A 15233-nucleotide genomic window follows, 5' to 3' on the forward strand; every position below is an offset into this window, starting at 1 on the left:
CCTCTGCATAATATTATACAGGGGGAAATGCTTTCAATTCACATGGGTAGTGTGTTGTAGATAGACGTAGACAGTATTCTCATGGACAAGAGATCTGGATTCACCTAAAACCAAATGCTTCAATTATTTTGACCGTTACAATCTCTTGCTTTATTAGGGCCCCATTTGGTTGTAGGAATAAGAGTTCGGAATCGGAATGGACTATTCTAATTCTGATTATTTGGTTGAGTTAAATCAGAATTCCATTCTTATTCTTGCTGGAATATCATTCCCCTATTTGAGGGAATAGCCATTCCCTCCCTCTATTGGGAATGAAATCCCATTCTTATCTATTCCATTTTTTTTCCATTCTATCTGAATCAAACAGACTAAGGGAATAAGGGAATAGATCATTCCGGTTGCACCTGGGTTAAGGTCTTCGTTTAACTCTATCCATGTTTGCCCAAACAAATATTATATATTTTATTTATATAAAATTATATTTTTAATTATATATCCAATATAAACGAAATTATAAAACATATATATATATATTTCAAACCCCACCGAAGTCCGTTTTAAGCTTACTTGAGTTCAAACCTGGCTGAAGCTGAGTAATTATGTTGGATTAAGCTTGGGTTGACATTGGAATAGGCCAGGCCTGAACTGGGGACTGATGTTTGAATCCTACGATTGGATTTAGGTTGATCCTGTGCCTCAAGCGTCAAGCGTCAAGCGTCAAGCCAAATCCAACCCGCCCGAATTGCACTTTGCACACTTGCACCAATACGCATTATCACATGGAGATGGGGTTCACATTGACTGACGTGTCACGTGAAAAGAGCCCTTTACCCAGCATAGGCTGTTGATGGTGGACAGCCACATTTTTCTATTCGGGCTAATGCTCTGATGTTTTAAGTCAAAGGCCAGACACGATGAGCGTAAGTTCTGCCTTCGTCTCTCTACTTCTCCATTCGTCCTTTTCCTCTTTCTCCTCCAAAATCAAAACAAACTTGAGGCGGGGGTCGAGCTTCATAAGTTCTAACCATGACTGTTTCTTCGTCATCTCAGAATCAAGGTGCATATCTTACATTCTCACTGCTGCAGGATTCTGTTTATTTGTTTATTTTTTATTAACGTTACAATAAACACAGAGAACTTGCTGTATCATTTGCTTCCAATACAGTTTAGGCTCCTTCTGCAACCTCCTTTTTTTTCGGTTGGTGTTGAGATTGAATTTATTCCAAATGATCTATCAGAGTAGGTCGATGAGCTCCGTAACCAAATTAATCATAGTTTCGTATTCATTATTACGAAAATTTAATCCGCTTTCTAACTTATTTGTTAGTTAATTGTCAATTTTGGTTTTTATTTTGAAGTTTGATGTTCTTAATTAAACGTTTATGGAAGACACGCTCTTGGAGGTTCGGAAATATCCAAGAGATCAAATCAGTGGAGTCAGCACATAAAAAAGAAGAAAATGAATTTACCGCTGGAATGTTAATCAACCAAAACTTAGTTTCCTGTAACAGTTCTCTTTGATTAGAACGGACTGGATTTTTTCAACCAAACCGTTGCCGTTCACCTCAATTGTTTTCTTACTTTCCATATCCGAAAACACAAGTATTCTAGATTAGACCTTCAATGCTTGGTTGGCTATCGACTGAATATGTTCACTTTCCAGGTTCTATCTGCTGGCCCGCAATTCAATATATAAAAGATCCAGAAAACAGAGCTTTTATTGGTGACTGAAGTATTTTCTACTGGGAAATAATTTGTCATGATTTCACCTGATATATAAATATAAATAGAAAATATGCGGATCCCTTGAAATTAGAGTTTAATATTTTCTCCTTACGAGTGGATAATTTTATTAAGTTCACAATAATTTTGTATTTTTTGTTTTCTTTGTACCGGTAGTGAGACGACCTTTTTTTTGTGGGTAGTAGAAAGACAGTCGTGATGATACAAATAGGATTGTTTCTCAGGGTTTTTCTGTATTAACTTTTTTCATTATGTTCTTCCTCAAGATTCTAATTCAAAGTGGCATTCTTTTTACTAATTATTTCTTTTCCCATGCATGTTGCTTTAATTCTTATTTGGTTTTTATATTTATTAACTTCTACTCTAGAAGTTGCCGTTGCTTCCCATGGCATAACAAAATCTCGATTTCTAGTGTTAGAGAATTTTTGTGCTGCTTGTAACTAGAACTATTCCTTTTTGGATAGATGATATTTCCAAGAATTACAAGAGCTCATACTTTGGATTACCTGCCTTGGACGTTTCTGTTGCATTTCCGCAGGCAACTCCAGCATCTGTATTTCCCCCTAATGGTAAGATTTATTGCAATTGTGAATGCTATGGTAGAGATATCAATATGATCACCATGCCTTTTTTTTGTTTGTTAACATTTTCATAATCACTATGAGTTGTTTTTACTAGCAAAAAAGTCACTGCCAATTACGTTTCCATGACAAAAACTTTTGGAGCATGGGTATCCAGTATGGAGTTGCAATTTTACCTCATTATGTTCCTCTTAGGGGGTGTTCTACAACATCAATGTTTTTGTTTTCATTTGTTTTCAAAAACATCACACTTGCAAAAAAAAAAAAGTTCTTGAACTTTGTTTTTGTTTTCCAAGAGAAAAACAAGTTGGTTTTGTTTCAAAAAACAATACATATTTTTGGAACCATCAAAATAATGGTTTTTAAAATAAAAACAAATTTTGTAGTATAAAAATTATATGGTTTATGGAACATGAAATAACCAGGTGAAAATGTGTTTTTGAAACCAGAAATTCAAGAACATGTTTTTGGTTTCAATTTTGAAAACAAAAAACACATACACAACCAAGAACATGTTTTTTTTTTTTTTTTTGTTTTGAAAAAACAATCTGCTTTTAAACTAGATGGTTGTGATTTGTTTTTGAAACTGGCAACAAAAAAAAATCATGTTGTAGAATACCCCCTTAATTATCAATTTAAAAATATTGAAGTCCATATTTATTCAGCAAGCTTGGAGCAGTAGGAAACTTCTATTGCATCTAATTGTGACATACAATCTTGAGAGACATATCTATACTTTATCGTTGTTTCAAATACAACCTGGAGCACAAGGAACATTGGCCAATGGGCATGAATACTGGCATAGCCTGGCCCTTGTTGCTTGCTGTGGTAAAAATTGCTACCCCTTATTAAACTTACTTGTACACACATAATTACTTCTTAACGAAAATATTACAATTACAGTTACTTCTTGATGAAAATTAATGTTAGTGGCAAGGATAGATACTATTATGCTATAATTACCTGATATTCATCTATATAAAAGGGCAGCCCAGTGCATGAGGTTCCCACCATGCAGGGTCTGGGGAGGGACAGACATATGCAGCCTTACCCCTTATATTTATCCATATGAAAGGCACATATATCTGTATATAGTGTATTGCACAACCTAGCTGTGCCTCCCATTGACACCCCTATTGTTTCATCTGGTTCTTCCCTTGTTTTAAAACTGTTGTTTTTTTCACAATTGCAGCTTCAGACTATTACCAGTTTGATGATCTGTTGAATCTTGAGGAGCAGACCCTCCGTAGAAAAGTCAGAGAGGTTATGGAAAAGGATGTAGCTCCAATAATGACTGAGGTATCTATCCATTTTGTTCCATCATTAAAGTGCATTATTATTCATTCTTATTCTTATTTCTGTTATTATTATTTATTATTTATTATTATTATTATTATTATTATTGTCATCATCATCATCATTAGATGGGGACAGGTTTGCTAGTTGGGTTATTTATTGAGCTTTCTAAATGACTTGGGCATTTTTCCATGTGGTGACTTAGATTGAAGCTGAAGAGGAGTCTCCATATTCCTCTCTCCACCCTTATTTATGGAAAAACTTTTCAACCCAAAAAGCCTTGGCATATCTTCAAAATAGACCTTTCATAAACAACCTTTATTATTAATAGGTTTGAAGTATGGAGAGCTATTATTAATTGAGCAGAACTCCAATACAAGGTTAGCTATAAGATTGCCACTACTAGTTTCTTTTTTCTTTTTTTTGCTTTGGTCTGAAAAAATTCTTTCAAATTAGTTGCTTCCATTTAAATATGCCTTACTGTTATTCTGTGCTTGAGCATCTCTATACAAGTATATTTATATTCCAAGTTGGGTTCTTTAGTACTGGGAGAAGGCAGAGTTTCCCTTTCATGTTATACCAAAGCTTGGTGCTCTGGGTGTTGCTGGTGGCACTATTAAGGTATATCGACTCATTTGCATTTTTTGGTTTCTTATGTTAAAAGTTGTAGATAAATTACTTAATGGTTTCTGGCAATTAGGGCTATGGGTGCCCAGGTCTCTCTATTGCTGGAAGTGCTGTTGCTTTATCAGAAATTGCCCGAGTTGATGGAAGCTGTTCTACCTTTATTTTGGTGCATTCTTCTTTGGCAATGCTCACAATTGGTAAAGTCTAACTGGTGGTTATTTTTGTTTTTCCCTTGATGTATGAATTTGTAAGTTAAGGCAGGACTTGGTAATTTTCTGTGGGAATGTTATGTATTGTTCCGAGGAGCAGAAATAAGGTTATTTTTCTGTTTCTGGAACACCAGAAATATTCCATTGGGAATTATCAAACATCACCTTAGATGCTTGTTAAGGTACAATGACTCTGTATAACATCTTGTAACTGTCAAGAATAGCACTTTGTGGGTCGGAGGAACAAAAGCAGAAATTTCTACCTTCATTGGCACAGTTACAGACTGTAGCTTGTTGGGTAAGCTGATTTTATATGACTTCTGGGCAATGTTATTTATTTATTTATGTATAATCTGTAATCAATTTATTTCCACCTTAGGGTTTGACAGAGCCTGACATTGGAAGTGATGCAAGTTCTTTGAAAACAACAGCATCAAAAGTATATCTCTCCATTATTTTTTTTTCTTATTTTTTACAAAAAAAATCTGTATGAACTAGTTTATATCACATTCAATGTTCAAAGTTCTTGGCATCTTCAATATTCTCACTGGAATTGAGAGGAACAGGTGTCAGGGGGATGGATGCTTAATGGCCGAAAGCGATGGATTGGAAACAGTACCTTCGCAGATGTGTTAGTTATTTTTGCTCGGAATACAACAACAAACCAGATAAATGGGTAAATCATGTACTTCCTTCTTCTAATTAATAACGAGGAATATTAGCATATAGATTACTGGAACAGAATAATTACCCTAAAAAAACTTTGGAACAGAATATATTTATGGCATGTGAGGGAGCTGGGATCCACCATTTGATACATCTTAAGTTGGATGCTATATCTTATTATCATGACTGTACTAATGCATTCTGAAGGCTTAACAATCCACAAACATTTAGTTATGATTCCTAAGATCAGAGACTTAACAGATGCATAAGGGAGCTCTGATATGTGAGAATGGTGGGTCCAATATCAGTGGTTTGGATGATGCTCAGGAGAGCATCAATGCTGAGAATAGGGGATCTGCAATTTAGTGCCTTAACCCGTTTAAGGAAGCTCTGTTGTACTGAGTAGATTTTTTTTTTTTTTAAAATCCTCGTGTGATCTTCCATGAATCTCCAAATCTAGGCACACAAGATTGTTTTTTTAATAGAGAAAACTCATGCTCTGATTTTTTTTTTTTACAAAACTGTGATTCTGACCACATTAAGATTATGCTTTGTCCTGTAATTAAATAATATGTCTCCAAAATCCAAACTGAACTGCTACCTAAGATCTAAACTGCACTGAATCATCAAAATTGAACCCAAATACAATATGTGAACTGCTGACATGAGAAGGAAGGAATCCTCAGTAATCTTAGATATTTATTAGCTGGTTGTTGGATGGCAGTAAAGCTAAATGGAGTTATAGAAATGAAATCAGAAGGTTTAAATGGATAATAAGACATATGCAAATAGTAATACAGTGGGTTCAAAGATCAGCCAATAGCTTGGCTGATGGTTTAGTGAAGCAAGGGTTACTAGACATTAGCTGTATTCGGTTCAGTTGTACAATTGGGGTGGGATAACAGGGGCTATGCTCACACTTCATATGTGTAATGAAAAGATGCAACCTCTTGTTGTACTGCTTTATCTTTAAATCAATAAAATTCTTTTTTTTTTTTTTTTTTTTTGGTATTTGGTGATATACTCACCAATAAAATGGTTGCCTTCAGTTAGAGAGGGAGGAGGGGCAATTCTGTCTTGAGTCCAAGGATGGTGCTCTATCAATTTTTATTTTTCTCCAATCTCAACTTTTCTAGAAAAAATTGACCATTCCCCCTACTTTTGGTATATGGCCCATTCCAAAATTAATCTTGAATAGTCATAATATCCTTATAAAATAAAACTATATGATCCATTTTTAATATCTCCAAAGACCACAATTGCTAGTTATTATTTACTTTGGGATGATTATATCTTTATTATACAATTCAGGGGAATTCAGATTATTACCTGATCAGTTATACTCAAACAAGTGTAATATAACAGATAAGGGTAGTTGACATCGAGGAGAAAAGGGCATGCTGCAGGCAGCATGGAAGCATGGTTTATACCACTGCAAAGAATTTCAGTTCCTTTGCTTTAATGCGATTGGTTTATATAATTGTCTGACGCTTCAATCTTATCCAAGGTTCAAGGCTATTACCCTTTTTAAAGAAGTTAAAGAGTGATTATATTGATAAGAAAATCAACATGTACAACAAGATGATGTACACAAGACTGTTCAAAAAGCTTCCTGGTAGCACTATTAGCTCCACCCTACTTCACAAAAATATTTCCATGTATAAAAAAGGAATTCAAACCTATATTCTTAAAAAAGCTTGTGATTAGGAAACCATGGGAACATCTTTCCCAAAATTTTCTGAAAAACAGAATCTGTAGAGCTATTCTTGCTTTTGAAATTTCTTTTTTTGATGGTAAAAATAAAATTTCATTATAAAAGAAAAATGATATACAACCTAACAGGTTATAAGGTATCACCCAAAATACAAATTTGAAACCCCAACATTTTTCCAAGCTTATCCTTGAGATCCTCCTTGGTGACTTGTCTGAATTCTGGTAATATCAAAACCCAATCTGCAACCAATTTGCTTACAACCACCACTATCCTGTCCAATGTCCAAGTTTTGTCTTCAAAAATTCTTTTATTTCTTTCCTTCAAGATGTTCCAGCATATTGCAAAAGGGATGCAATTCCAAATCACTCTTGCTTTCCTGCTTCCTCTTATCTATGGCCTAGAAGAAAATAAAATCTCTGCAGGTGTTCTTGGTTGAAAGTCTCTTACCCCGAACATAGCAGTAAACAGTTTCCTCCTTCTCTTTGCAAAGGAAGCACACATTTGCCATATTGAAGCCCCTGAATTTCAGGTGGTCCACAGTCAAAATGCTACCCATGGCCACAAGCCATGCAAAGGCTTCATCCCTGGGGGAACCAGATTCACCCCCACACCTTCAGCTTGATTTGATTCTGAATGGCCCCTACAAAGAGCAAAGGTGGCAGGATTTCACAGAAAATTATAATAATAAAGAAATTGTACAAAGGGGATAAGGGGAGAGATAAATTCTCTTTAACTTTCCCAAATACAAACAGCTTATTATAATAAATTAGTTTTTGTTATTCATCAAAAAAATGATTTCACAGAAAATTTCCCATTTAAGCATTCTTTCCAGCATAGCTCATCCCTTGACCGATCTGAAACTTTCACCCCCTCTAGCTTCTCCAACAAAGCAATGCATTCATCAACCTCTCTATCCAACAAAGGCCTTCTGAACTTAAGGGTGGTTCCAAGTTGGTGAGGTGCATTTGGAGTGTCCTGCCCACAGCCATTTTATGCACAGTTTGAACTGAAAGAAACAGAAGAATCTTTCAGAACAAGACTTCTAATATAGATTGCTTGATTGCCTTTGCTTTCAGCAAGCTCATCTCGTGGGTGGCTGTGGCTAAGGGTCTCCAAGCTTCTGTTCTTTGTTCTCAGTTGAGATCCAGGAATTTCCTTGAGTTATGATGTCTTGTAGGTGGTTGTGTGTGTTATGGACACACTGCCCGGCAGCGCACCGCGGCGCAGTCATAGGCAGCAGCACGCACCGCCCGGCAGCGCGCAGCACGCACCGCATGGCAGCAGCACTAGGCAGCAGCACTAGACAGAAGCACGCACTGCACCTCACGGCAGCAACACTTAGAGGCGCGTGAACCACCCAGCAGCAGCAATAGGGTGGGGTCCACACGACAGCTCATCAGGGTGGGTCCACACTTATCTTACCACATCATCTCTGCTCGCCAACTTGCCGCCAGCTACACCATTCCTCGTCCCTTATCCTTATCCTTATCTTATCTTAAGTAAGAGTGTGTTACCATTAGGAGTAGGTAATTAGGAGTTTGAGTTTAAGTTGGATTACCCTAGCCTAGCCGAATCCAACAAGGAATTTCCTTCTGTAATTTCCTATTTAAGGAGCTACGAATTGACGTAAAGGGATTCAGTTTTCCAGTCAAGAAAAGAGTGAGGAGAGTTCGGGTGGTATCTTCGACAAATCACCCATTCGGTTTTCCACAATAGGGTCTGCACGCAGGGGAAGGCACAAGGGGAAGCAAGAGGTTCTCCCCGGGCCCACAACATTTTGGCATCAGAGCCAAATGTCATGGGCGATATGGAGCAGCTATCATCCAAGGTACACGAACTGGAACAAAGGCTAGCATAAACCAGCATGGAGGTTCGTGAAGTCAGGGAAGATGTCCGGGAGCTGCAACGCCTGCTGGAAGCATTCCTCTCCAACAAAGAAAGGGGTTCTGAGGGAATCGTCAACACAAGCAGACGCCGTTCGGACTGGGCAGAGGCATCCAACGAACAGCAGATCGCTGCCCCAACAGTCGCAGTTATTCATAAGTATAGCCGTTTGGAGTTTTCCTCATACAACGACAACGGCGACCCACTGGGATGGCTGTACCGTTGCGAGCGTAATCAGTGTACGGAGGATGAAACTATAAAGTCTCCTCCTTTGGCCGGGGACAATGTCATGAACATTATATTGGTACCTGTAGAATGCGCTCCTTGGTCGAAGACAGGTGGACTTGGCGATGTTGTTGGGGCTTTACCGAAGGCTTTGACTCGGCATGGACATAGAGTTATGGTTGTGGCACCACGGTATGGTAACTATGCAGAAGTCCAAGAAACAGGAGTGCGCAAATGATATAAGGTGGATGGGCAGGATATGGAGGTTGCTCTTGAGGTTCTCTTCTGTAAGTATACCCGGTGCGTTCTTGTGATCCACAACATAGCACACCAGGGCCGTGGTCCAGTAAGCGATTTTCGTTATGTGGATCTTCCACAAAAATACATAGATCATTTCAAACTACATGACCTAGGAGGCGGGGAACACTTCAATATCCTTGCAGCTGGCCTGAAAGCAGCAGATCGTGTAGTCACTATAAGCCATGGTTACGCCTGGGAGCTGAAAGCTAAAGAAGGTGGCTGGGGTCTGCATCAAATAATAAATGAGTGTGATTGGAAGCTGAAGGGCATCGTGAATGGGATTGATGCAAAAGAATGGAACCCACAGTTGGATGTTTACCTGGCATCTGATGGCTACACCAATTACTCTGTGGAGACTCTTCAGACTGGCAAGTCTCAATGCAAAGCAACTCTACAAAGGGAGCCTGGTCTTCCTCTTCGGGAGAAGGTTCCTTTGATTGGGTTCATTGGCAGGCTTGACCATCAAAAAGGTGTTGGTCTCATTGCTGAGTCCATTCCTTGGATGGTGGACTAGGATGTGCAACTAGTCATGTTGGGCACTGGGAGACTTGACCTAGAACAACTTCTCAGACATTTAGAGAGTCAACACCATGACAAAGTTAGGGGTTGGATTGGTTTCTCTTTAAAAGTGGCTCATCGAATAACTGCTGGTGTAGACATCCTACTCATGCCTTCTAGATTTGAGCCATGTGGACTGAACCAGCTTTATGCACTGAGCTACGGGACAATCCCTGTTGATAGTGTGCAGCCGTTTGATCCATTGGTAGAGTTCCAAGTCACGTATCCGGAATTCGAGCTTGAGGACAAGCTCGTTGTCCAGGAGAGGTGTGATGTTATGGACACACCGCCCGGCAGCGCACCGCGGCGCAGTCATAGGCAGCAGCACGCACAGCAGGCCGCACAACAGCACGCACCGCCCGACAGTGCGCAACACGCACCGCACGACAGTAGCACTAGATAGTAGCACGCACCGCACGACAGTAGCACTAGATAGTAGCACGCACCGCACGACAGTAGCACGCACCTCACGGCAGCAGCACTGAGAGACGCACGAACCGCCTGACAGCAGCAGTAGGGTGGGGCCCACACGACAGCTCATCAGGGTGGGTCCACACTTATCTTACCACATCAGCTCTGCTCGCCAACTCACCGCCAGCTACACCATTCCTCATCCCTTATCCTTATCTTATCTTATCGTAAGTAAGAGTGTGTTACCATTAGGAGTAGGTAATTAGGAGTTTGAGTTTAAGTTGGATTACCCTAGCCTAGCCGAATCCAACAAGGAATTTCCTTTTGTAATCTCCTATTTAAGGAGCTACGAATTGAAGTAAAGGGATTCAGTTTTCCAGTCAAGAAAAGAGTGAGGAGAGTTCGGGTGGTCTCTTGGACAAATCACCCATTCGGTTTTCCACAATAGGGTCTGCACGCAAGGGAAGGCGCAAGGAGAAGCAAGAGGTTCTCCCCGTGGACCGACCCGTGACGAGATCCTACGCCCGGGCCCACAACAGTGTGTGTTTGGCTCCTGACACTGGAGGCCTTGGATGTAATCTGTGTTTTCAGTGTTCATTGAATAAAATTTTACCTTACTTTTCTCAAAAAAAAAAAAAAAAAAAAAAACAAAGGCCTTTTGAATTTTGGACACCAAACCAGTTCCCTCCCTTTTTCATAACAGTGATGAATAGTGACTTCAGCCTCAGCCAACCTATACAGCCTTTGATAATTCTTGCATTTCTCTCCTTCCATATCCACCAAAACACCACTGCTGGGACTATATTCCAGACTTTCCTCTTTTGTTCAGGGTTTCCACCTCCAACCTTTTACAAACTCTTCTACTGATCCTGGGCCATATTTCATAAGAAAAATCACAATGCACCAGAAGGTGATTCACAGATTCCAAGTGTCCTCCGTGTAAAACACAATCAATTGAGTCCAGAAGCATACCCTCCCACAAAAGGTTGTCCCTGGTAAGGATTCTATTCAGGTAAGCAGTCCATACAACAACAACAACAAAAAAAAAAAACAATTATTAAAGGTACATTCTTGCACCAAATAATATTAGCTGAGACTAGCTTCTCTTCTGTGTTGGAGGTTATAGGGGTATATTTGTGATGTTAATAAATTTTGGGGACTTAATATCTATTTATGGGAGGAAGAAGGGCTTGTGTGAAGTTCTGATATAATTGGGTCTTTTGCTTATTTAAGCCACAGGTTTTGTGGGATACTGGGATTAGAGTTGAGTGAGAATGGGCATTTTGTTGTAATCTAAGGTCAGTCATGTATCTTTTGTTCTTCATTCTCATAATGGATATTTTTCCCTCTGTTCCTGTGGATGTAGGCTACTATTGAGTCAAACCACGTTAAATCTTGGTCGTTTCTCTATTTCTTCTTCCTATTTTCTTCTCGGTTTATTATTCTCTTTCCTTCTGGTTGACATTCTGTACTGAGCAAAGCATTGTAGAATGACTTAACTATAAATTTTCCTACCTTGTTCCACTTGTGTGTTAAATAGAATACATATCATTTGGACCACCATATCCACCTACCAATCATTCAAGTTCCTTCTAAATTGCAGAAGCCACACCACACTCCCATCTTGCATTTGCATAAAATCAACCACTCTAGCTTCTTTATCCACTGCAAACTTGGAAAGGGCAGGAAAGATTTCTGACTGTGGCCTTTCTCCACACCAAATGCCCTGCCAAAACTTCACACATGCTCCCCCAATCTTAAATTTTACACCCTTTGAGAAAACATTGTATGCCTTCTCAATTCCTTTCCAAACTGAGCATCCATTGGATTGGTTGGCAACTCCTAGATCCTACCCCATGTTTCTATCTGCGTATTTGGCATAGACCACTCTCCTTCACAACCCCCTTTGATTTCCCCCAAATCTCCAAAACTATTTCCCTAGTAGGGCAATATTAACATCCTTTGCCCTTCTCATCCCCAAACTGCCTAGGGTTTTTTGTTTGCAAACTTTGTTCCAGTTGACTAAATGGAATTTCTTCCTCTTTTCTTTCCATCCTATCCAAAGAAAATCCCTCATTTTCCTTTCATTGAGCTTTGGCATTTCTACTGGTATCAGGTACGTTGAAAGTAGATAAATGGGAAGGGAAGACATAACACTTTTCAGCAATGTAATCTTACCTCCATAAGAGATATTTTGCTTTCCAAGAGGCCATCCTTTTATCAACTCTTTCTACAATTGGCTCCCAAATAGATTTAGAGGCATTCCTAGGTATCTTAGGGGTGACTTTCCCAACTTACATCTCCATGCTCTGCCTATAGTGTAAGCTCCTGCAGCTCCCCTACAGCTACCAACTCGCTTTTATGCATATCCACTTACAGCCTTGAAACAACTTCAACCCACCTAAGCACAGCTATCTGGGGTAGACTGGACACAGTCCTAACCTTCGGCATTTTTGTACAAAGTGGCTGTTCTCAGACTTGAACCTGTGTTTTCACGCTTGCCGATCCGAGATTTTACCATTACACCAAGTAATGGCCCCTAATCTTATCCAAGGTCAATGCATCTAATTCATACTTGTAGTGACCTTTAATGCTGTGGACAAGTTATGTGTAGGGACATTAAGTACTGTCCAAAATGAATTCAGGTGTAAATGACTTCTTGCTGATTGTTGCTTGAAACTTTACATAATTTGATGATAAAATGGTAAATTGCATGCAGTGGGAGAGGGATCTAAACTGCTGACATGAAAGAGGGAAAGAAAAGATTCTGTAGTAATTTTTTGACGGAATGATTGCTGTTGGCAAGAGAGAGTGTGGTTGCTATGTTTTATATACTTGTAGCATCACATTAAGAAAATAGTATTTGTAGTTTTAAATTGAGTTAAATTGCATTTCTGATTGTTATGTTCCATAAAGATATGCTGCTTATAAGGCACTTATCCACTGGTAGCACATGTATACGTGCATTTTCCAATAGCTTTTTTGAACAAGTTGCTTGCTTTCAGGTTTATCATTAAAAAGGATGCCCCCGGTCTAAGGGTTACTAAAATAGAAAACAAGATTGGTCTGAGGATTGTCCAGAATGGGGATATTCTCTTACAGAATGTCTTTGTCCCTGATGAGGAAAGGTTGCCTGGTGTCAATTCCTTCCAGGATACAAGCAAGGTATGTTTGTAGTTTGTTCTCTTAAAAGTCTTTACCTTGGAACGACTTGGATGCTGATTTATTGTCCTCTATAAGATATGAGGTAGCCTGGATATCATTGTTTGCTTCTGGAGTGAGACCTGGTTTAATAACCTCTCCACTTAAGTGTGATCAAATAATTCACAATTTCCCTGCCTTACACAACAGTAGGCAAGAAACAGATAGAAATTATCGACCATATTTCACAATTTGAAGGGAGGTATAGTCCAAGATAAATATTTGTTGTCTTTACTAAACTGCTATTAAGTTGCTTCAGTGACATCTAACATCTTTATAGCAATGCATTTCAGTTTCATGATCACTCAAACATCAATGACATCACATGCTGATATCTGTTAGGCTAAATTTAGTTTACCTTGTATGACTTGTTTCCAAATATCACATAGAACTTGTAACTTTTTGTGCATATCAACTTGATACAAATTGGTAGGCCCATTGCTTGGTTCGATGACAAAATCTTTAACAGACAAGCTTAAGAATGAGAGTTCAATTCTAAGAGTGGTTACTGTCCATTGTATCGAAAAAAAAGAGTGGTTACTGTCCAAAAGAATGCTGAAACTTAGGTCTGTGCCCAATATACCCCTCCTAAGAACCTGGATATCTGGGATCAACATTGTCTATCAGCCCTTTTTCAACTTACTATTGGTATTGGTTCAGAATCCAAGATAAGATCACAACACGGGAACAAACTCCAAGGTGATTTCTGCTGCTCAAGTTACTAAATTTCGAAACTATGCTTTGGTGGTGGTTTCACCAAAATGGAAGCAACAAATTGTAGGGAAGAAAAGAAAACCAGAGAGAGAAGGGAGGATGCGTGGTAGAGTCACACTATCCAAAGCCACCTTGGGAATGCAGCCTCTCCAAACACAAGATGGGCAATGGAATCTCACCATCAAGGGAAATTGCATAGCTCAAACCACCTTGGAAATGGAGCCTTGCTTCTGAATCTACCCCAGAAAAGTTGAATAGCTTAAACTTCAAAATATTCTTTCATAGAAAAGCAATGCCTTTTATAGGACAAGACCATATTGTCTTGCAAAGTAAGAAACATAATTACAAAAACACCCTAAAAAAAACCTAACCCTATCTCTTTAGAGTCTACCTTGAAAGACTTTCCTTCTAGTATCTTCTAATTTGGGCATGTAGGAGTAGGCTTGGTGGGGCCTTGCATAAGGGGCAAGAATATTGGGCTTGCTAGAAAAAGACAACCCATTGTAGTTATACACAGTCATTAACAGGGCTATGTGTGCATGAACCTAATGCCAGGTAGGTAAGTCCCACTGGTGCTGTATCACTCATATCAGCTTATTACAAATCCATTTCTTTTGTTTAGTAGATTCATTAAAAAAAAGAAAAGATAAATCACGTAAAGAACATATGTATGTTTTGTGTGTCTCTGCGAGTGAAAGAAAGTGTGACTATAGACATGTCTATGTTTTGGTTTTTCTGAACATGCTATGTTGGGCACCTCATATCAATGTCTTCTTAGGCATGGCTCAACATATGATAAAATGATAGTTAATCTGAGACACTGAAGTGGATTCTTAGTTTTGTCTTAGAGGTATGGTAAAAAAGTCAATAAAGAAAGACATCCACATCAGCAGAGGGGCAGGGAAATTTGGATCAAACACAAACTAAATATAATCTCATTTTCCTTTTATTTATGTGTATTTGATTAATAGAAAAATAGACTATCTCCCAACATCATCTCAAGTTTCGCTGATAAAAAAAACATCATCTCAAGTTTCAATCCATTAAAACTGAAAGGCAGTAAGAATCCTATGAAAAAGTAGGATAGATGGTTTGAGTTTGGTT

The 15233-nt window shown here is 38.8% G+C and overlaps 1 protein-coding gene and 1 pseudogene across 1 annotated transcript in view; both read left to right on the top strand.

Moving 5' to 3' along the window:
- The first annotated feature begins 859 nt into the window (after positions 1-859).
- Positions 860-15233, top strand: part of LOC148868475 (acyl-coenzyme A oxidase 4, peroxisomal-like) — a 30515-nt gene continuing 16141 nt past the window's right edge. Inside the window, exons 1-9 of the mRNA XM_088969338.1 lie at positions 860-1057; positions 2208-2312; positions 3517-3623; positions 4164-4241; positions 4321-4444; positions 4681-4754; positions 4836-4895; positions 5023-5132; positions 13220-13379. Of these exons, the coding sequence (XP_088825464.1) occupies positions 1027-1057; positions 2208-2312; positions 3517-3623; positions 4164-4241; positions 4321-4444; positions 4681-4754; positions 4836-4895; positions 5023-5132; positions 13220-13379 (849 nt within the window). The 5' untranslated portion in view covers positions 860-1026. The remainder of the gene's footprint in view (positions 1058-2207; positions 2313-3516; positions 3624-4163; positions 4242-4320; positions 4445-4680; positions 4755-4835; positions 4896-5022; positions 5133-13219; positions 13380-15233) is intronic.
- Positions 7113-13119, top strand: LOC148868476 (granule-bound starch synthase 2, chloroplastic/amyloplastic pseudogene; annotated as a pseudogene).

This window comes from Nelumbo lutea, chromosome 2 (genome assembly GCF_056320005.1).
Source record: "Nelumbo lutea isolate HS-2025 chromosome 2, American lotus-T2T, whole genome shotgun sequence".
In the NCBI taxonomy this organism is placed as follows: domain Eukaryota; kingdom Viridiplantae; phylum Streptophyta; class Magnoliopsida; order Proteales; family Nelumbonaceae; genus Nelumbo; species Nelumbo lutea.